The sequence below is a fragment of the Triturus cristatus genome, chromosome 7 (assembly GCF_964204655.1).
Source record: "Triturus cristatus chromosome 7, aTriCri1.1, whole genome shotgun sequence".
Lineage (NCBI taxonomy): Eukaryota > Metazoa > Chordata > Amphibia > Caudata > Salamandridae > Triturus > Triturus cristatus.
Genome location: NC_140590.1, coordinates 1,866,012,003 through 1,866,034,278, shown reverse-complemented (window position 1 = coordinate 1,866,034,278; position 22,276 = coordinate 1,866,012,003). Strand labels below are relative to the sequence as shown.

Here is a 22,276-nt window from a genome sequence, read left to right as displayed (position 1 = left end):
CAAGCCATGTCTTCCCTGGACCGGAATCAAGCATCCTAGGATCTGTGACTGGGGGTGAGTGTTTTGCCATTGTGCAACATTCCGTCCATCATCTTGTGTGTTTTGCAATACATTAATACATCTGTCTGACACTGACACCCCCAGCCCTAAGCGATTGTCATGTGTCATTCCACATTTGTACTCAATGGAAGACCACAAAAAAGAAGAGCTTGAGTGCAGAGGGGTTATCAAGATGACGTCTTCCAATTATTCCATTTATATATCACTGTCTTGAAGAATTATTAAATAAGTAATCAAGCATGTAAAAAAGTGGATCATTACTTGGAAAAAGATATTGAGATTTCTCAATAAGTCCGAATCCATCCATCCACTGGGAACCAAGAATCCCAGTGCAGCACTTGACGTTCTCAGGGTAGTAAGGAATAGTAGCGCTACGCTTACTCCTCGGCGGGGATGTGAGCTAGTCCCGCAGTGCAAAGGTACGCAACAAAAACACAATAAGTCATTACCCAGTCAGTGCTTTTACTTGTAAAAATGTAAAGTACATTGTTATGCACATAATACTCAATACTAATACTACATGATGGCAAGTGATGATGGGAAGAGGATGTGGCCTAATGGGTAGAGCAGTCAACCCTAAAGCTGGAGAACCGGATTTGAGTCTCAGCAGGGCCACTCAACATCCTGTGATTCTGGGCAAATCACTTAATCTCCACGTACCTAACAAAAATGAATCTGTCTATCTGTAAAACAACTGGTGCCGATTTTAAACCACTTCGATACCTTCGGGTTGGGTTCGCGCTATGTAAAACCTACCTCCCCCAAAAAGTGCAAAGAGCTATGGTGACTCCGACCCCTGACAAGCCCTGAACCCTGCAACCACAACATCACCCCCTTATTTTCTAGGCACAAGACCATGAGGTGTAGTTATCCAAAGGCAGGCCTACTTGCTTTGTCAGGGTGTCACCACATTACTAAAAACAGAAATATGTTACAATAAACCTAAACTATCAAAATCACTACAGACGGTACCCTCTTACAATGACATTCATTAGGGCAAGTAATGACTCATTGTATACTTTGTGTTTTTCAAAAAAACATTTCAATGACCTTCATTATTGCATGTAAGGATTCACTGTTAAACTTGCCATTGTCAATAAAGCATTTCTGTGACTTTCAATAAGAGGTGCAATGGTTCACTCTTTACTTTCTCGCTATCGATAAAGTATTTCAATTTTGAAAACACCGTGTGCAGGAATAAAAAAAATTCTAGCTGCCACATAAAGAATGTTCAGTTCTATTAAGGACACAGAGAAAACTAAGAAAGGAGGATTCCACAGAAAGTTTAGGAAATCACTTTTGATAATAAAATGATTGACAAGTGGTAATACGAAACCAACCCAACCTTGCTTATGCCCTGATTCACCATTCGAGTCATAGTTGCAACTTCTGATAATACCTCCTGAGCAGATCACAGATAGGAATTCATTCTTTTAACGTTTGTATCTTTTACATGTATTACTCTCTATCCCGACTTTAATTGGGGTACGGGTTGTGTAATCATTTTACATTCTTTTACATACTCTATTGTGGTTTTGATTACATTTGGGATAACTTCTTTAATTAATCAGAATTTGGCTGGATAATTTTCTGGATTATAAACTGGCCAACATCAGATCCTTGTCATTTTCCCGTTTTCGGCACATGATCAAAAGCGGTGTTGCTTTTTATTTTTGAACATTGCTCCCCCGAGGCAGTGGTGCTACTGTTCAGGTTTACTGTGAACTAACCTCAGTAGGCATGTTATTGAGTCTGAAGGTTTGTTAACACCTGAACCAAGTATAGGCCCAGTAGTTTTAGGTGGAACCTTCTCATGATGATGACATAACACTGCTGTTCCCCTGCAAACCTCTGGTAAAGATCATGTACAGCCACTTCCACTAAGTCAATGTACTCATCCCAGTCTTGGGAGCAACGGCTGTTGAAATGTGTCCATTAGTGATGAGTAAGACTTCTCATCTCCCTGAACATTTTCCTACATTCTGTACATTTATATATTTTCTCTCTTGTATGTGTCCTCTGGTATTTAACCCAATTTCCTTCATGACTGAAGTTCTTACCTCACTCAATGCACTCATATAGTTAAATGCCTTATGCATTCTCTGGTGTATAATGAGATTTACTTTCTGAATAAACCTTTTCCAACATGTGGTGCATTGTTACAGTTTCTCACCTCTGTGTGTCCTCTGGTGATTAGTAAGATTTCCCTTTTGGGTGAACCTTTTCCCACATTCTGAACATTGGTAAGGTTTCTCGCCTGTATGTATTCTCTGGTGATCAACAAGACTTCCTTTCTCACTAAACCTTCTATCACACTCACTGCATTGATAAGGTTTCTCGCCAGTATGTATTCTCAGGTGGACACCAAGATATGATTTTCCTCTAAATCTTTTCCCACATTCACAGCATTGATAAGGTTTCTCACCTGTATGAGTTCTAAAGTGCGAAGTCACAGCTTGTGCATTGCTGAAGCCTGCCCCACATTCACTACATTCATAAGGTTTCTCCCCTGTATGTGTTCTCTGGTGTGTAGGAATATATTCCTTTCTACTGAAGCGTTTCCCACATTCAGTGCATTGATAGGGTTTCTCGCCTGTATGTGTTCTCTGATGCTTAGTCAATTTTCCTTTTTCACTGAAACTTTTCATGCATTCAGAGCATTGATAAGGTTTTTCACCTGTATGTGTTCTCTGGTGACGACTAAGTATTCCTTTCTGGCTGAATCTTTTCCCGCATTCAGAGCACTGATAAGGTTTCTCACCTGTATGTATTCTCTGGTGCTCAGTTAGATGTCTAAGTACTTTGAAGCATTTTGCACATTCTGTGCACTGATAGGGTTTTTCGCTTGTGTGTGTTCTATAGTGTAGAGTAAGATGTTCTTTCAGACTGAACCTTTTCCCACATTCTGAGCACTGATAAGGTTTCTTACCTGTGTGTCCTTTTTGGTGAGTACTAAGATTTGAGCTCTGACTGAACCCTTTCCCACATTCTGAACACTGATAAGGTTTTTCACCTGTGTGTGTCCTCTGGTGTACAGTAAGACTAAATTTAGCACTGAACGTTTTCCCACATTCTATGCATAGATAAGGTTTCTCACCTGTGTGTACTCTTTGGTGAATAGCAAGAAATGCTTTCTGACGGAACCTATTCCCACATTCTGAGCAATGATAAGGTTTCTCTCCACTATGTGTTCCTTGGTGTTCAGTTCGTTTTCCAAGTTCATTGAAGCATTCGTAGCATTCTGTATATTTCTGACTTTCTTTTATACTGAAAGTACTCCCACATTCAGCAAATTGACAACATTTCTCAACAGTCTGTTTTTGTTGCCACCCTAATAGACTTTCACTTTCTTTGATATTATGTTTAGACCGAATATACTGATTTTCCGGTGTGATTTTTGCTTTTCCAACATTCAGTGCAATGAGGTAGTTTTTTCTCATTTTGTATGAAAATGTTAAAAAACATTTCAGTTAAACTTGTCTTAAGATTTGATATACATTAATTTAATATCACTCATGCTTGATCACAGGTGTTAATGGCCAACGCTTTAATGTTTGCCCCAGATTTCCTTTGAGTAAGATGTTGTGTTATTTTGATTAGGTGGCACGGAGAGCTGGCAATGTCATTTTTCAGGCAATTCAGCATAATTTCAGTTGTTGTCGATCACCTATTGAATTAAATAGAGAGTCACATTATTAGTTTTTACATGTTAACACACAACTATATGAATAATGCAGGCTATATCTCTGTGTCAATGCAGTGAGAGATCAGTTCTTTCATACTGCAAATGTTACGACTTAAAACTCTCATCTAAGCATGGTGCCTGCATCCCTGGGAAAGAGTAATTTGTGATACACTAATTGTGGTCCTACGGAGCACCATCATTTAAAAATAATTGAACACCAGTAAAATTTGTTACTCTTTTCTTCAGGATAACATTCTAAATGGAGATGATATGTCAGTATAGCTCATGGGAGCATTAATAGCATTTCAATATAAATATCCAGATAATGGCTTTGTTGAATTAGGAGATGCACACATTGTAGTTCTATCACATTTGACCTTGTTTTCAAATATGTATTTATTAATAATAGCTTGTATTTTACATAATGTTTGATAATTCAGTTTTTTCTACATTTAGTGCTTAAAAATTACTGTGTTAATATTACCCAAAGTTACATGGAAGGATGACGGGCTGAGTTCGCCTTGCCGACATTTGAGTTTGTGATATAATATAGTCACGACATGATCTAAGTGATGATTTAATACACTGTAAAATGCTTCTGTCTTATAAATTAAAAAACATTGAAGACAATAATATTAATAACTATGGAAGGACTATAGACACATCACGTTCTCCTTTGTGTGGTCACCAAGGTTTTTATCAATTATAAATAAACTATTTACTACAAAATTATACAAACATTAACAAATGGCAGAGACATTTCACTGAATGATAAATGATGATCACCTTGGTCAAAACTAAGAGGGTAGTTTAGAGTTTGTTGGAGTGGGTAAGCTTAAAGAAATTAGCAGTTCATCAACATCTACCTTACTGCCAAATTTGGTGTATTTACATTCAGCAGTTCGGGCTGTAGCTGTGTCTAAAGGTCCTACGGGAATTTCCTATGGAGAAAACGCGCTTTTAAGTACATCCTTGTTCTCAGCCCCGCTTGATGGATCACCCTGAAACTTTCAAGATAGCAGCTGAAGTGAGCATGGTATTAGTTTTGAACATTTTGAGAAGATTCATCAAACAGCACCAAAGTTATTGGAAAACAAAAAATGCTTTACCTATAGAAACAAGGTCCTAACTACAACTACCTACTCTGCAGGCAGCAGCAAATCAAAAAGACCTTTAATGACCAAGGCTGGTTTGCTCCTAGGTTCCTCCAGTATTTCTACTGGGGATGGGGGAGTCGCCCTCACTGACTTGGATTTGTCATAACTTGCACTTTGTAAACAGTCTCTCACAACCAACTCAGTCTGTTGGTCTAACAAAGGCCGGCAATAATGCTCCCTTACTCTGACCTTAGTGAGTCCAGATGGCCCCTCATGGGCAAAGTTTATAATTTCACTCCACAGACCCAAGGGTAGAACCAACCGCTCATCGCCACCCACAATTTTCAACTCATTCCTCGCATTTAAAAAAGCCTTACATTCTTCAGTCTTTCAACAGTCTCATAAAATTAGGACAACCTGCCACTACATCATCTAACACAGCCTTCCAAGCTGAATCCGTAGCAGTCTCCAACTCCCACTCTGCTTTGCCTAAAGCAGACTCTTTACCCACATTACAGGAAGGATGTTATCAGTTAAAATAGAGCTGCCAAATTGGCAATCTGAATAAACAGTTGGCTGGTATGCTCGTAACACCAGGGAGATAGTTCACCCAGAAAATTAAATTCCATTACACTCTTAATCCATCTTTTGAAGTATGAAATGAAATGTAAAGCGCTCTACTACCCAAATGTGTCTAGGCACCGAAACTTGGAAGAAGAAAAGACCTGGGAAAAGAGAGTAGAAGGGGAATTCAGTCCCAAAGAACTATTGCTTGAAAAGCCAGGTTTTAAGGCTTTACAGAAAGAGAGCAGGTCTGGTGCTCTCAATGCTCTTACATGTGAATATCGGAACTCGAGGCCTGTGGTCTGACCTCATTACAAAAGTATAACCCTACAAGAAACATTTAACATGATGTACTGTCCACATGCATGGCAGAGATTCCAGTTCAATAACTGAATATCCCTCTTCAGCACCTAGGAGTGACCGCAAAGTGAAAGTCTCTGCCTTCTCTTTACCATCCACTACATGGGATAAAAACATTCCTAAACCTCCGAAGCTGGCAACAGTAGTCAGAATATTTGTTTTGAAACAACAAAATGCCTCAGGGGTGGTATTTCTCAATCTCATGCTTGACTTTCATGAACGCCTCCTCACACTTCTTTGACCCTTGTGAAATTAGTGACCTTCTTGGGCAACAGAACAAATTTAGAGTTCTACTGCGCCAGTCCTAAGAAGGATCTCACCAGATCTTTGTTACTGGGAGATGGTGCCTTCACAATGGAATTAGCAAGGTTTAATTTAGGGCTGATTCCTTCACCAGAAGCGTATGGACTAAAAATTACACTGTACCTGTGAGAAAGTGCCCTCTTTCTTGCATGGTATGCCCCCACTTTTTGCTGAATTGCTGATGTTCTTTGACTGAGTGTGCCCTGGGCTCCTGCTAATCAGGTACCCAGGGCCTATGTTCCTTCCCTAAAACTGCATTGAAGCCTAAACCCAATTGGCATCTCTGGCCACAGGTCAGCCCCTGGTAAATGGTACCACAGGTTCCCAGGGCACTGTGACCAGAGAAGGCCCCTAAGGGCTGTAGCACTTATTGTGCTACCCTTAGAGGTCCTGTACCCTGACACTCACACACTGCCTTTGCAGGCTGAGTGTCTGGGTGTAGAACTAAACAGAGAGTCGACAGGGCACACATCCCTGTATGACCTGCCCACAACACACACTGCCCTGGCATACATCAGCCACCCCTCTAGCTGGGTGCCCTATGCATGCCAGTGGTGAGGGTACAGGTGCATGAGCCCTGTACCCCTACAGTGCCCAAGTCCATTCCTGGGAACTGTAAGGGCAGTGCTGCCATTAAGAGTATATGGTGCTGGGAGTTTGTCATTACGAACTCCACAACATCATAATGGCTACACTGAAGACTGGGAAGTTTGGTATCAAACTTCTCAGCACATTAAACCCACACTGATGCCAGTGTGGGATTTAATGTAAAATGCACAATAGAGGACATTTTAGAGATGCCCTCTGAAACTCGACCAACTTCTAGTGACCTGACTGAGTGGCTGCTTAAGCTGCCACCAACAGACATGTTTCTGGACCCCTGGGTCGAGAGCTGCTGCTCTCAGGGCCCAGAAACAATGCACATCCTGGGACGAAGTGCCAAGCCTCCTCCCTCAGGATGGGCAGGGTTCACGAAGGAGAAGCTTCAAAGGCATGCCGCCTTTGTGAGCCTCTCCAGACCATTTGCTGCTTTCTGCAACTGGTCCCCACTGGTTCTACCCCCCACTTTGGGCGGGAGAACCGGCGGGAAAAAACAAGTGAAGAAGAGAGGTGTGCCCACCTCTGCCAACGCCACCCCTTTAGGTGAAAGAAGGCGAGGTGAAGCACAACCTTGAGTCCCCGACATCTTGAGGATGGGGGGACCCAGCCAACCATGGACAGGCTCCTGCCCCCCTCCCACTGGAGAGTGGCAGAATAGGGTATGTACCCACCCCAGGGAAGGAACCCATTGGCCCCTGCCCTTTACCTATCTGTAACACCCCTAAATCTAGTATTTAGGGGGCACCCTGAACCTTGCTTCCTCAGATCCAGAAACGACAAGAAAAGAAGATAAGAAGGAGGACCGAAGAGCCGTGCAGAGCTAACAAGAGGACAATGCCCACTGGCGTGGCCCCAGCCCTACAGGCCTGTCTCCCCTCGAACCTACTCCTGCAAAATCCCGGTGTGTCCTGCAGCCAGCAACCTCAAAAACCCCGGTGGACCTGCCTGCCTTCACTTCAAAGACTGAATCTCCCGTGAACACCGGACTTGTTCAAACTGCAGCTTCTGGCTCTGGCCGGATACTGCGAATCCAGCCCACTCTGCACCCGTTGAACCCGGCCCGAGCTCGAGTGGAAAAACACCATGAGGAGGTCACCCCGGCAATCCTGACCCGAGATTCGGCGACTCCTGACCTGCCTCAAGCCTCCCGACGACGCCTGCAGCCTCAATCCAAGAGGATCCCCACTACCGCGACCAGAGTGGGTAAGACAATCCGACCCTAAAAGGCACCCCTGCACCCGACGCCCCACGGCCTTGTGTGCCAAAACCAACGGTGCCTTACCAACCCAAGACAACCCAACTTACCCCTCGAAGTGGTGGTTGCACCCAGACGATCCTCGTCCCCAAGCCTGCAGTGTTACTTCAAACCGGAGGTTCTCCATAGAAAACAATAGGACGCCCGACGTCGAAACAGCACTCTGCACCCGGCCGCCCCAGTGCCGCTGAGGGTGCACTTTTTGTGCCTACTTGTTTCCCCATTTGCGCTGAGCTAAAGTCCAGGAGTTTTGCTCTCACAACTACGTGACCTGCTTGCCAGCAGCCACCAACCGGAGACCCCCTATCCACCGTAGGATAACATTGGGCCTCAACACTCTGTACCCGGCCGCCCTAGTGCCGCTGATGGTGCAATAACAGTGCATCATTGACCCTGGGAGACCCCTGAGTCTAACCCCAGAACCTTAACTCCCACAGTCGAATACTTACCTAAGAACCAATAACCTGTTTTTCCTCCATAGGATAACATTGACAATTTTTCCTGAAAAAGTTTCTAAGTGTGGAGTTTTACACATTAAAGAAATGCTTTAAAATTGTACGATTTAACAAAAACGCTTTTACTCACCTGGTAACAGGAAATATCCCAGTGCTGCAGTGTAATCCAAAAGTAACTTACCTGCTCTTTTACTGAAAATCCCATTGAAGTCTACGTACTGTATTTACAAGTGATTGCATTTCCCTGAAACAATACTGTAAGTCAAACCAAAGTACATATACAATTGCAATACAACTGTATAACAATCAGCAGTAGAAATTACTTTATTGATTTAATTTAAATCATAAAAGAGCAGCATAACCGCTGAAACACATAACATTCCTAAGCAAGATACAGATTAATTGATAAATTCTCTTTTTTATAAAAACATAATACAATCGGTTCCTTCAGTCTTGGAATAGTGAGTCAAGCTATAAGATACGTTGCTCTTATGTAGGCTGAGGATTGATTAACTACACTTTATCACTTTGCACGCTTTGCCGGTTCAAGTTCTCTGTCTCTCTTTTCTAGTTCGTTTGCAGCTAGACTCAAAAACGTTATTGCTTTGCATGCCAATTGTATTGTCGAGTCTCCTAAACATTTTATTACGGCGGTGTAACGCCCTGAACGTCTCAGGATCGTTTAACAGACACGACAATGAGGACGCAACCACTAGTGAAGGGTTAGTTGTTTTAATGAAGGCAAATATAATACAAAGAATAAACAAGTTATAGTCACTGGAATCCTCCAGGCTAAGTACGTTACCAGCCCACAGCACGGATGGTCCTAACCGTCCTCTGCATATACGCCGGTCCCGGCGTATGCCAACAGAGGGCAGAAATGAAATGGCCGACAATGCCAATCGGTAGGCTGTGAGGGGCACGAAGAGTGTTGGGGAGAATCGAGGAGTCAGGGAAACACCCAGCCGGGGTCTCTACCTGAAGGGAGCAGCCGCTCAACCTCTTCCTCAGACTGCACCGGGACGCGGAGTCACCTCCTGGTGATGCGTCACCGATACCCCAATCACAAGCAAGAAGACTGAACCGAGAGCAGCCGCTCGATCGATCCTGTGGACTTCCGAGTCTGTAACGCGGCAAACACCTCCTGGTGTGCGTTACAGCTGGCAGTCCCTGTGTCTCTGGTCGGGCTGGGAGTTACGACTCCAACCAGCAAAAGCGCCACTGCGCTTGGACTCAGCCGAGTCAAAAAGCGAAGCTCAATGGTTGACCGGTAGAGCTTCCGGGTCCTTCACAGGTGACGATGGGGCAAGACACGGCCCAGGGAGTAACGACTCGACCTACCTCCGTTCTTGCCTTACTGGAGCACCACTCCGGAACACTGCTCTTCACGAAGCAGGTACGTCGGTGTGAACACAATATCCGACAGCGTTGTACCTCCCGGTTCCTCCCTTTATAGGGCGTGTTTTCCTTGAGTTATGTAACAGCTCTCCTGTTTACATAAGGGCGTGTTTCCTTGAGTTATGTAACAGCTCTCCTGTTTACATAAGGGCGTGTTTCCCTTGAGTTATGTAACAGCTCTCCTGTTTACATAAGGGCGTGTTTTCCTTGAGTTATGCAACAGCTCTCCTGTTTACATAAGGGCGTGTTTCCCTTGTATGACAGGAATTCTTGACAGTACATCCTCCCTCTCAGCGGCTCCCCACGGGTCCAGCGCTGGCAGGAAAACGCCGATGGAACAAGGAGACCAAGCGCGGAGCATGAACCCCTTCAGCCGGTTCCCATGAATGCTCCTCCGGGCCATAGCCTTTCCATGCAACCAGGTACCACAGCTTCCCCCTGCGCCATTTGGACGCCCGTATGCCCGACACTTCATACTCCACCTCCGACTCCACGCATACCGGCCGAGGTGTCCCAGACGGCTTGGAGGGTGCTGGTTTGAGCAATGATACATGAAAGACAGGGTGTATCCGCAATGACTGGGGCAAGCACACCTTCACGTTCACGGGACCCATACACTTGGTAATTCGATAGGGGCCCATGTACTTGGGATGGAACACACTGTTCTTTCGAAACCTCATGTTTCTTGTGGATATCCAGACGTAGTCTCCAGTGCGGTACAGTGGCCCGGGCCTTCTCTTCCTATCTGCCGCAGCCTTGTATCTTCTCTTGGCCTCTATTAGGACAGCCCTTGAGCGCATCAATGTGTCTTTTATGTGTGCCACCCTGTCCGCTGTGGCGGGAATCCTGTCCTCTCTGAACGGATGTAGAAATGGCAAGAACCTGGGATGTTGGCCATAGTTGCTATAGAACGGAGATGACTGTGTGGAGCTGTGAGTGGCGTTGTTATAGGCTATCTCTGCAACCCATAGCAAGTCGACCCATTCTTCCCTGCCCTGGTCCAAAAAACATCGCAGATACTGTTTGAGCGTTTGGTTCAGGCGCTCGGTTTGGCCGTCCGTTTGAGGGTGGTAGCTGGTGGACAGGGCGGTCTTAACATGCAGCGCAGTGCACCAAGTCTTCCAGAATTGCGCAGTAAACTGCGACCCCCGGTCCGACACGATCACCCCAGGTAATCCATGCAGTCGTACCACATTCTTTAGGAGTAGTGACGCCAATTCCCCGGCCGTAGGGACTCTCTTGCAGGGGATGAAGTGCCCCATTTTCGTCAAGTAATCCACCACCACCAGTATTGCCGTCATCCCCTGGTCTACCGGTAGGCCCACCACGAAGTCCAGTGATATGCTATCCCATGGTCTATCCGGGGTTGGAAGTGGATGTAAGAGCCCTTGGGTTCGGCCATGGTCGGCCTTCATGGTAGCACACGTAGGACACTCCTGTCCCCACCTCCTGACATCCACTCTCATGGTTGGCCACCAGAAATGCCGTCCCATGCTAGCCACCGTTTTTTCAAAGCCCAAATGACCTGCGCATGGGGAGTCATGGCACCAGATGAATGCTTGTTTCCTTAGCCTAGGCGTGGGTATCAATAGGCACCTGCCCTTCAGGGGTATCCCGTCCTTCAGCTGCCATTCTCTGTGACTGAGGAGCCACCTCCGCCATGCGAATGACCTGATCCCTCTCTTTATTCCCCTCAGGAAAGTATCCGGTTGGATAACCCCCAATACCATCCTCGGGGAAATGATGGAGCGCTCGGTCGCAGGCAATGGTTCCTTAACTGCAGATTGACGGGACAGGGCGTCCGCCTTTCGGTTTTCCGTCCCCGGCCGATATGTGATGCGGAAGTTGAACCCCGCAAAGAAGATCATCCACCGCAGCTGCCTGGGAGAAAGGTGTCTAGTGGCAGTCATGAACTGTAGGTTCCGATGGTCCGTGTACACCGATACCACATGTCTTGCCCCCATCAACCAATGCCTCCATTCGGTGAAGGCGTCCTTGATTGCGAGAAGCTCCTTCTCCGCAATATGGTAGTTGCGTTCGGCGTCGTTGAGTTTGCGGGACATGTACGCAACGGGATGAAGCACCCCTGTGTCGTGGTTGCGTTGGGACAAGATAGCCCCCAGCGCCACATCCGACGCGTCCGCTTCCACCACGTAGGGGAGATCCGGATCGGGGTGAGCCAACACCGGCGCCTTACCAAAGGCGCTTTTCAGGGCCTCAAAGGCTTTGTTCGCTTCAGGGGACCAGACAAACTCCTTGGACTTCCTCAGTAGCTGTGTGATTGGGGCCACCACTCCTGAAAATCCATCTATGAACCGCCTGTAAAAGTTGGCGAAGCCAATGAAACTTTGGACGTCCTTCACGCTTTGGGGCACCGGCCATTCTTTCACCGCCTTGATCTTTCGTTCTGCCATCTCCTGTCCCTCTGGACTCAGCATCACTCCGAGGAATTCCACGGATGTGACGTGGAAGTCACACTTGCTGAGTTTACAAAACAGCATGTTTTCCCTCAGCTTTTGGAGCACAGCTTTGACGTGGTGTACGTGCTCCTCCACACTGGACGAATAGATGAGGATGTCGTCGATATATACGACCACGTAGATATCCAACTCCTCTCTGAATACCTCATTCAAAAAGTACTGAAAGGCTGCCGGGGCGTTGCACAGACCGAACGGCATGACGAGGTACTCAAAAAGGCCGAACCTGGTCTTAAAGGCGGTCTTCCACTCGTCTCCGTCCCTCATGCGCACCAGATGGTATGCCCCTTTCAAATCCAACTTGGTGTAGATACGAGCTTTCTTGACCTGTTCCAGAAGTACACTGATGAGAGGCAAGGGGTACCGATTTTTTATGGTTATCGCATTCAATGCCCTAAAGTCCACACAGGCTCTCAGCTCCCCATTAGCCTTCGGGATGAAGAAGAGTGGCGAGGCGGCCGGAGACTTGGACGGGCGGATGAATCCTAGCTTGAGGAGTTTATCCAGGTACCCCCGGAGATGCACGTTTTCAGGCTCCGTCAGGGCATACAGCCTGCCGCTGGGAACGCTGGCCCCTGGCACCAGGTCGATCTGGCAGTCAAACTGTCTATGTGGTGGTAGCACTTCCGCCTTCACCTCATCAAATACATCCTCAAAACTGTGATAAGCCTGGGGGAGAGCCACATCTTTTTCTGCCGCTGTAGCCACCGTCTGACTCCCGCTCTCATCTGCGTCAAGGGATTCCGTTCTTATTCCACAATGCAGGATGCAATACGGTGACGTCATTTCGATGCGATGTGTTGGCCAATCCACAAAGGGGTTGTGTTTCTGTAGCCACGGCAATCCCAATATGACGCCATATTGGGGCGCTCGGATGATGTTAAAATCGATTTGTTCCAAATGGTTCCACCCATATCTCATCGGAAGGACCCCCGTGTGCTGCCCGATGGGCCCCGTCACCAATCGCCTTCCGTCTACAGCATAGACGTCTTCGGGTACAGCTTTGGGAAGAAGCACTAGCCCTAGCCTGCATGCCTCGTTGTGGTCCATAAACATGCCCGTGGCCCCTGAATCCACCATGGCCACAACGGGTATCCACTGGTCATGCACTCCCACGTGCACCGTGATAAACAGGTGTCGTTGTCCCTTAGTGACCGAGTTGGAAAGTGAAGGGATGGATGAGTGACTCCGAGATGCCCCTTCTCTGGTCTTGGAGTCCTCTAGTTTTCCGCCGGTATGTCCACCACGGCTGTTACCGACCGGTTGGCCCGATAACGTGACGTCTTCGGTTTGGCAGGGCATTCACGTACGTAGTGGCCTTTTTTGCCACAATATAGGCACAATCCTTGTTTACGGCGTGACTCTTTCTCCGTGGCTGTGAGGCTCGCTCGTATTGCGCCGATGTCCATGGGTTCTCCCTTGGATGCGGTGGAAGTTTCAGGACTTCCCACCGTCACATAGGATGGAAGGGATTTTCCTTTTCTCCCATGATCCCCCTTTCTTTCACTTAGCCTATGTTCCAGCCGTAATACCAGGTTGATAAGGCCCTCACATGTCTTGGGTTGAGGGTCAATATGAGCCACGGCGTCCTTGAGCTCATCGCACAGCCCTTGATGGAAGAGCGCCGTCTGTTTAGCAACAGGCCACTTGGTTTCTGCAACCAGCCTTCGGAACGCGTTGAGATACTGCACCAGGTCGTTGGATCCCTGTCTCAACTCAAGCATTTCACGGTCCGCCGTGTACGAGTCAGCCCTTCTGTCGAATACCTTCAGGAATTCCTCGCGAAAAGCACCCCAATCACATAAGAGGGGGTCGTCCCTGCTCACCAGAGGTACGGCCCATTGTGCCGCGTTTCCAGCCAAATAGGATATAAGGAAAGCCACACGAGCCTGACTCGTGGGGAACGCCTTTGGTTTGCACGATAAATGTAGCGCCACTTGTGTGAGGAATACCTGCACTGTGTTAGGATCCCCACTGTACCTCTCTGGTGTCGCCAAGGGGATGGCTACCGGCATTTCCACTACTACCGCAGGGGTCTGATTCGTGAGGGAGGTGCTGGGCGTGAGCGGGTCCAATTGGATAGCATCCAGTCTGGCTTTTACATCGGCTGTTTCTTGCCTAGAGGCAGCCACTTCAACTTGCATGGCCGCTAAAGCAGCCAGCACATCATCAAGTGTTGCCATGTCTGTTATCGACCGGGAGACAGTTAGTGTTATTAAGGTCGGATATTTTGTAACGCCCTGAACGTCTCAGGATCGTTTAACAGACACGACAATGAGGACGCAACCACTAGTGAAGGGTTAGTTGTTTTAATGAAGGCAAATATAATACAAAGAATAAACAAGTTATAGTCACTGGAATCCTCCAGGCTAAGTACGTTACCAGCCCACAGCACGGATGGTCCTAACCGTCCTCTGCATATACGCCGGTCCCGGCGTATGCCAACAGAGGGCAGAAATGAAATGGCCGACAATGCCAATCGGTAGGCTGTGAGGGGCACGAAGAGTGTTGGGGAGAATCGAGGAGTCAGGGAAACACCCAGCCGGGGTCTCTACCTGAAGGGAGCAGCCGCTCAACCTCTTCCTCAGACTGCACCGGGACGCGGAGTCACCTCCTGGTGATGCGTCACCGATACCCCAATCACAAGCAAGAAGACTGAACCGAGAGCAGCCGCTCGATCGATCCTGTGGACTTCCGAGTCTGTAACGCGGCAAACACCTCCTGGTGTGCGTTACAGCTGGCAGTCCCTGTGTCTCTGGTCGGGCTGGGAGTTACGACTCCAACCAGCAAAAGCGCCACTGCGCTTGGACTCAGCCGAGTCAAAAAGCGAAGCTCAATGGTTGACCGGTAGAGCTTCCGGGTCCTTCACAGGTGACGATGGGGCAAGACACGGCCCAGGGAGTAACGACTCGACCTACCTCCGTTCTTGCCTTACTGGAGCACCACTCCGGAACACTGCTCTTCACGAAGCAGGTACGTCGGTGTGAACACAATATCCGACAGCGTTGTACCTCCCGGTTCCTCCCTTTATAGGGCGTGTTTTCCTTGAGTTATGTAACAGCTCTCCTGTTTACATAAGGGCGTGTTTCCTTGAGTTATGTAACAGCTCTCCTGTTTACATAAGGGCGTGTTTCCCTTGAGTTATGTAACAGCTCTCCTGTTTACATAAGGGCGTGTTTTCCTTGAGTTATGTAACAGCTCTCCTGTTTACATAAGGGCGTGTTTCCCTTGTATGACAGGAATTCTTGACAGGCGGATCTACAAGTCCTTATTTGTTCTCTTTTCATTATTGGCCGCAAAAGTTCTTTCCTTATGGATAATAATGCCGGACAAATACAAAGAAGGTGGAGCAATGATTCATCTCCTTGTCCACAAAGGCGGCAGTCCATTGAGGGCAAAGTCCGTTTCCATTTTGGGATTTGGTCTTTAGGTGAGTAAACTCCCAGTCTCATTAAGATCAGTTGCTGCTTCATGCGATTTGCAAAATGTTCCGACAGGTATGGGTGAGGCTTTAACATTTTGTATGTTGGCAACACAATCCATGCATTGGTTTTCATGGTCAATGAGGCTTTATCCTTTTCTTGAGATATCCAATTGATAGTTTTATTGACTATTCGTTTGAACTCTGGTAGGATGGTATTGTGAGCCAAGCTTCCTCTAACTCTAAGGCTTCAATCGATTGCTTTAAAGATGGATAAACCGAGTTACACAATCTGGATTGCCTTTCAACCTCCAGCCAGCAATAATGTGCCAGAGACTCTTCCTCTGCTGCCCGCATTCTCCAGTAGTATTTTACCAGCGCTCCTTGTCTCGACGGGATCTGGTTTTTAAACCCAAATTCTAATCTGAACCGGGCTTGAGAAATGTGGCGCGGAATTTTAAATAGATTTTTGAAGAGACTGGTTCGGGCGATGTTCAGAATTGTTGCGTCCTTTGTGTTTAGAAGTTCTGAACCGTACGTGATTGAAGGTATGAATTTTGCTGCCACGACCTTTAGTAAATGGGGCGTTGAACAGTCACTAATTTTTTTTTGCATGGTTTTAAATGCAAATAATAGCTGTTTGGCTTTTATTTTCCGCTGTTCTAGGTATTTCTTGTAATTGAGGTGGCGGTCCAAAACTATTCCCAGATATTTATATGTACCCTCCTGGTCCAGGCAATTGCTATTGATCATCCAAGTGAATTTTGGTATCTTTTTGTGTGGACTCGAAAAGCACATAACCTTTGTTTTTTTGAAGTTTATGTCTGATTGGTTTAAAGCTGTGTATTCTGCTAATTGGTTTATCAATCGTTGGAGGCCGCGGGGCGTTTGGGATAACAGCACAATGTCGTCGGCATATTGCAGGCTTACTATTCTCACATTCCCCAGTTTTGGTGGGTCCCCTAATGTTGAACGTAAGTTATTATCTAGGTCGGCTGTATATATATTAAATAGACAGGGGGCTAGGATGCACCCCTGTTTTAAACCATTGGTTGTGGTGATTTTGTTTGTTGAAGTTCGACCGTCTCCCATTTTTATTTGAACCCATGTTTTTGAGTAAAGGTTGATTATTGCGTTCAATAAGTTTGTGGGGATTTTTGCCAACAGAATTCGTCTGGGGACCTTGTTGAAGGCTGCCTTGATGTCCACAAAACATGCATACAGAACTTTAGAGTTGGCAATATTGTATAACATTCAGCATTTATTACTGCAAAGTATTTATTGCTTACCTGTGCCAGGCTTGCTTGGTTCTAGAAATAAAATACCTACAAGACTATTTTTATACAACAAGTGGTCTGAAGTTCAGTCTTTGAGTGAGTGAATTCATTTGCTGACTGAGTGTGTACAACAAATGCTTAACACTGTCCTCTGATACTGCCTTACTGCTCAACCAAGCTACCTCAAACAGAGAGAAGGTTCTATCTATGTTTAACCTCTACCTACCTCTGGGGACACTTGGACTCTATACACACTTTACCTAATTTTGGTGTAGTATATATAGAGCCAGTTTCTTACAGTAGCCACTCTGAATTTACATTTGCTCATTTAAGTGTGAATCCTCTATCATTCAAGCTGGTCAGGACATGCCTTAAGTTTAAATTGTGACTCACTTTGTCTTTAACATAACACATTCAGTTCCTGGCAGCACTTCTTTCATCATCTTTTGAAAACAAGCAGCTGCCGAAGCTGGGGCAACTGGCATTCTTATACACCAGAAAGCTCTCAATGGTGTGACAAAGGGAGCTCTTGAATCTTCATGAAGGAGCAGCTGATGATATGCAGCTGAAAGGTCCATTACACAAAGTTTTTGGCATATCCTAATATCTCAAATGCCTTAGCAACACCGGGTAGTGGCTGCTAATCCATCCACAATAAATTGGTTAAGGTCCTTGACGTCGACACATATTCTCAATTTTGTACCACCAAAGTGTACTGAAATCTGGAGACCAGAAGTCTGTTCTGCTGAAGTACCAAGAATACACAAAGGCTTGCTCCAACTCCCAAAAAGCACTCCAGACTCACACAAATTCAATTTGAATCATGAATACCCAAGGGGAAAGAGCAATGGGATAAGACGGAATGATAGGAAAAATAACGTTTGCAAGACTTTCTTCATGTCAGACAGATTTAGGTAAGCACAACTTCTGTATTCTGGTCTACAGAATGAAGTGTAACATCAGTTTTCTTTTGACTACTATCATAAGCTAGCTTCAAATATCACTTTGCTTTTTTAAAAAAACTAATACTTGGTTTGCAAACACCTCTTTCTCAGCTACTCTCCATAAATTTCTTATCAGTGTATAGATCAACAAAAAATATCATGGTGATAACTTTTTCTGATGACATCCTCTATAGCGAGAATAATATAAAGGCGTGTTAAAGAATTCACACTATTTATAACACTCTCTAGAAAAACTAATGAAATGTCACAGTATCATAGGGGGCGATTTAACAGCACTTACATCCCAGTAAAGTTCACAACATTTGCAGAAAGTCCAGTCTTTGACTTCTTATAAAAATGATTCCCAGTTCAGCAAAGTGAGTTTCAAAGGGCAAATAGAGTCACAAGCAAAGTCTTGCAACAGATTGTTAAAGTTGAGGAAAATACAGTCAAAGGTGAATGTACACCCTCATACCAGACTCCCAAGACCAGTAGTAGTAGCAAGGGAAGTAAAGATTAAAGACAACATGAAGAACATAGGGTGCCCCAAAAACTCCAGCAGCACACTTGGGAAGCAATTTGATTCACTTCACCTTTCCCTTTCATTTTCAAGATGGCCGTTACCATGAACTCTCGCAAGATGGCATTACCATGTATCCAGAGATTTTATTTTAGTTTCACTTTAACTTTGTGGCATCCTTGTGCACAGTTAACGCCATCGCCTGCAATGGAAGTGTGTTAAGTAGTTTTGCAGTAAGATTCAATTTCCTCTTATTACAGCCTGTGAGCCCACATCTGTATTCCTCTTTAGATCATAACACAAAGCTCTAGGTGACAACCATTCTGAAGCCTCCATCTCATTAATGACTCCCATACCTAACAAAATATCCAATTCTTCTTCTACTGATTGTAGCATAAGGTTTGGCAATCCTTACCATATGCACCACTGGCTTCACAGTTTTCTTCAAGATGAGCTTATGTTTAAAATATTTAAACAATCCAAGCTCTTTCTTTAAAAACCTAATACATTTTCTTCTCAATATGTTCACCATTAGCTACTAACAAAACTTGGTCAGCTGAATTAGGATTAAGGGTGATACCAAGTTCTCTTTGGTGTAGCCACTCTAAAACCCATTTGGCTACATAAACTTTCCTTTCAGTTTCTCTACCGTTGAAATTAATGCTCATTACACTATCGTCAATCAAATCAATTCTTAATAATGTTCCGGTTTAATATCTGGAGGCACTAAATTTTTTCAGTTTCGAAAATCTTTTCCCAATTCTACTTGGCAATGAGTGTGAAGGGGGGAACCCGAGTCAGCCAAAACCACCAAACATTTTCCTCCAATCAGAATTTCACATTCAGTCATGACAATAAAAACCACTATTTATTACTCCATCCAAATCATTCACTTCACTCGTCAATGAGGTCACATTGAGTATAATCTTCTGGTTCATCTCAGGGGAATCAATACTACTATTTTCCTTGAGATTTTGATCCATCTTACCACATATTCATGCAAGGCGATTTACGAGCATAGCAACGGGGGTTATTTCAGGATAAATGGGCTACTACATTTACGACACTTGAACTTAAAAGTCCTTCAAAGAACTAAGATCATTTTAGGGTTAATGGCATTCACTTTTTGTATCATAATTTTGTTGACATCAGATGTCCCTCTGTTTGCTCCCATACTACTCTTTCCACCATGTTAGATGGCACATTAAACATTTTCTTGACCCAAACAGACATATTTTCAACTCCTTCCACCATGTTGATAGTTTCTTTTAGAGATGGGTTTTGGGCTAACACTTTCATTTGTACTCTTAAGTCGTTTGTACAGCGCAACAATTGATCCCTGAAGAAGGAATCTTTCAGGGTCTCCAAATTCGCAGGTTTGTGCAGGCTTTTAAATAGTCACATAGTTGACCACCTTTTCTCCTTTGGCCTGTACCCTTGTGAAAAATGCTTTTCCAGCACAGCCACAAACATTTCATGCACATCTCTAGGGCCATCCTCTAGGTTACCTATGATAAATTCAAGACTTTCTAACATTTTACACCCCTCTATCACAAGGTTGTGAAGCAATACTTCTTGCTTCCTCACTGTTGGAAGGCGCTCCCCGGGGAGGCTGCGGAATGCGTTCCTGACCACCCGGAGGCCCACCCTTCCCAGAGTTAGGCCGAGCAAGAGCGGGGAGGCCCTTCCTGGAAGGGTCTCGTACCTAGGATCGCACACGCTGCGCTTACTCTCTTCGGATAGAGGGACACCACACCGTAATTCTTTGTAAGGCAATAGATTTTATCGTTAGTTGTCAGGGATCTTTATGATCCGTAAGGCAGGTGCAGAATTGGTGCCACAAGCGGCAGCGATCTCGTGATGAGGGGTAAGGGGTAGCGGGACAGTCTTTGAGTCAGTGTCTCTGCGGAGTATCCGGCATACAGCTCTCGATCCTCGAGCTGAGGGGATGTTGCTTCTCTCGGCAATCTCTGCCGATTCTCTTGGAGGAGCGGGCCGCGAGTCACTCAGCAGGCACCGGAGGTTCGTAGTTCGGGGAGCCACGACGGCGTCAGCAGAGCTCAGATGGTTCAGAGTTCTGGGAGCCGCGACAGCGTCAGCAGGGCTCAGATGGTTCAGAGTTCGGGGAGCCGCGACAGCTTCAGCAGGGCTCAGATGGTTCAGAGTTCTTCGGTTCGTGGGGCGATCGAGCCGCGACCAGGTCGGCAGGCTTTCGTCAGTCCAGGTCTTCTCTGCCTCCCGTCCCTTCCGCACCCCTTGTTATACTTCCCCTCCCCTTTGAAGTCCGGAGTCCTCGCCGAGAGGGGTCTGGGTGCCTGGGGCGGGGTGTCGGGGCTTCCTGTCGCTCGGGTCTTTGATTTGTTCAGGGGGGTCCGGGAGGGACTCCAGCCACCCAGCAGGCGAGGCGGCCGCTCACCGGGGGCCTGGTGGTCGATCGAAACCTCCCTCGGGGAAGAAGCCAGAGGTGTGACAGGGTCGGCGCCTCTCGGTCTCGTTTGGGGGGTTTCGCTCTCCCTCGGCCGGGCATGCGTGTTGGGGATCTGGCCGGCCCTCGGGATGTTGGGCCATGGGGGCCAGAAGTCTGTGACATCGAGGATCGGTGCGGTTGCAGGGTAGCTTGCTGGTCGGGAGGGCCCACGCCACGAGGCCGGTCTCACACTCACTAGTAAAATCGTATTACCACTGACTGCTATTCAATGGGAGTCTAATATAAAGTCAATAAGGCCAGACACCATCTTAAGCAGGCCAGGCCTCCGTTTTTTCTGTTTCTGACTAATCATTGGCATGTCTGCCTTTGACGCAGATGCCATCTGTCTTCATCTTTCCTAGAACCTGTGAAAGTTTCAAGCTATTTTACCAATGACATTGATATGACACCTGATGCAACATCAGGTGCATTCTTATCTCTATTTCAAGGTCAGATAATAATATTAACATAAATAATGTAGTCTGAATTGACTTGCTTTTACCTTATTTGTTTATATAAATGTGTCTAAGACTAGCATATTGATGCACACAGGTTATGTCCCATATTTTTAAGTCTATGTCTGAAATTCCCCATATCAGAAACATGGCCAGCAACCGATAGAGTGAGGCATAGTCTGCCGGAGCTCCCAACGGGGACCCACATCCGACTCCATCCTGACAGCGATATTGACACCGGAGGATACTGACCCCATAATACTAGTAGCAAATTGTTGTACCCTCCCACGGCAACATGTGACTCTCCCAAAAAATGGCCTGCTGCTGCAGGAAGCAACCGCCGACATCGGCCACATTGATCGGCTTTCCAAATGACAGCTGCCCGCCTTTGAAACCACCGATCTCTATTTGCCTCCCGGCTGCAGAGGGAGCGGCTGTGGGGCACTGGAGAGGCTACTGCTCTTCCATTCACTGAGGGGCTGTGCAGGACCCCCTCAACAAACTGGAGATTTGACAGCGGCAGCAAGAGGTCATTGGGCGCTGATGCCTGTCTTAAGCAGCGTGGCCCAGCCTCCCCGTAAACAATCTCCATGACCTGGCTGCAGGTTAGTGTGGGAGGACTTGGCAGGCGAGCCCATTGTTGATTGCGGGCCCGGTTGCTGCCTGCCTCTGGCCGTGTGGCCCTACCTTCACACTGACAATCTCCACAACCCGGCTGCGGCAGTGAGCGGCTGCTTCTCCATGCACGCTGAGGAGCTGACCGAATGGATACTGCCTTGTGAGCAGGTTAGTATGGGGGAACTTGGTAGGGGAGCCCAATGTTGATTGCGGGGACCCGCCCAACTGTACAACATTCTTTCTCCCTCCTGTGCAGACAGGACTGTTCTGGGCCGTGCCAGAGAGGTTCCGGCAACTGACTGCTTCCTCAGAAACAGTCT

At 46.4% G+C, this 22,276-nt stretch overlaps 1 protein-coding gene across 3 annotated transcripts in view; it reads right to left on the bottom strand.

Annotated features, from left to right (window-relative positions):
* Window positions 1–787: 787 nt before the first annotated feature.
* Window positions 788–22,276, bottom strand: part of LOC146813534 (uncharacterized) — a 36,746-nt gene continuing 15,257 nt past the window's right edge. For 2 of the 3 annotated variants that reach the window (XR_014966993.1, XR_014966991.1), the window contains one exon: window positions 3,544–3,727. Coding sequence is in view for 1 of the 3 variants with exons in the window: in XM_085620301.1 (XP_085476427.1) it covers window positions 2,220–3,500 (1,281 nt within the window). In the remaining 2 variants the exon portion in view is untranslated. Of the gene's footprint in view, window positions 3,728–22,276 lie in introns of all 3 variants that reach the window. The other variant, XM_085620301.1, reaches the window with a different exon arrangement.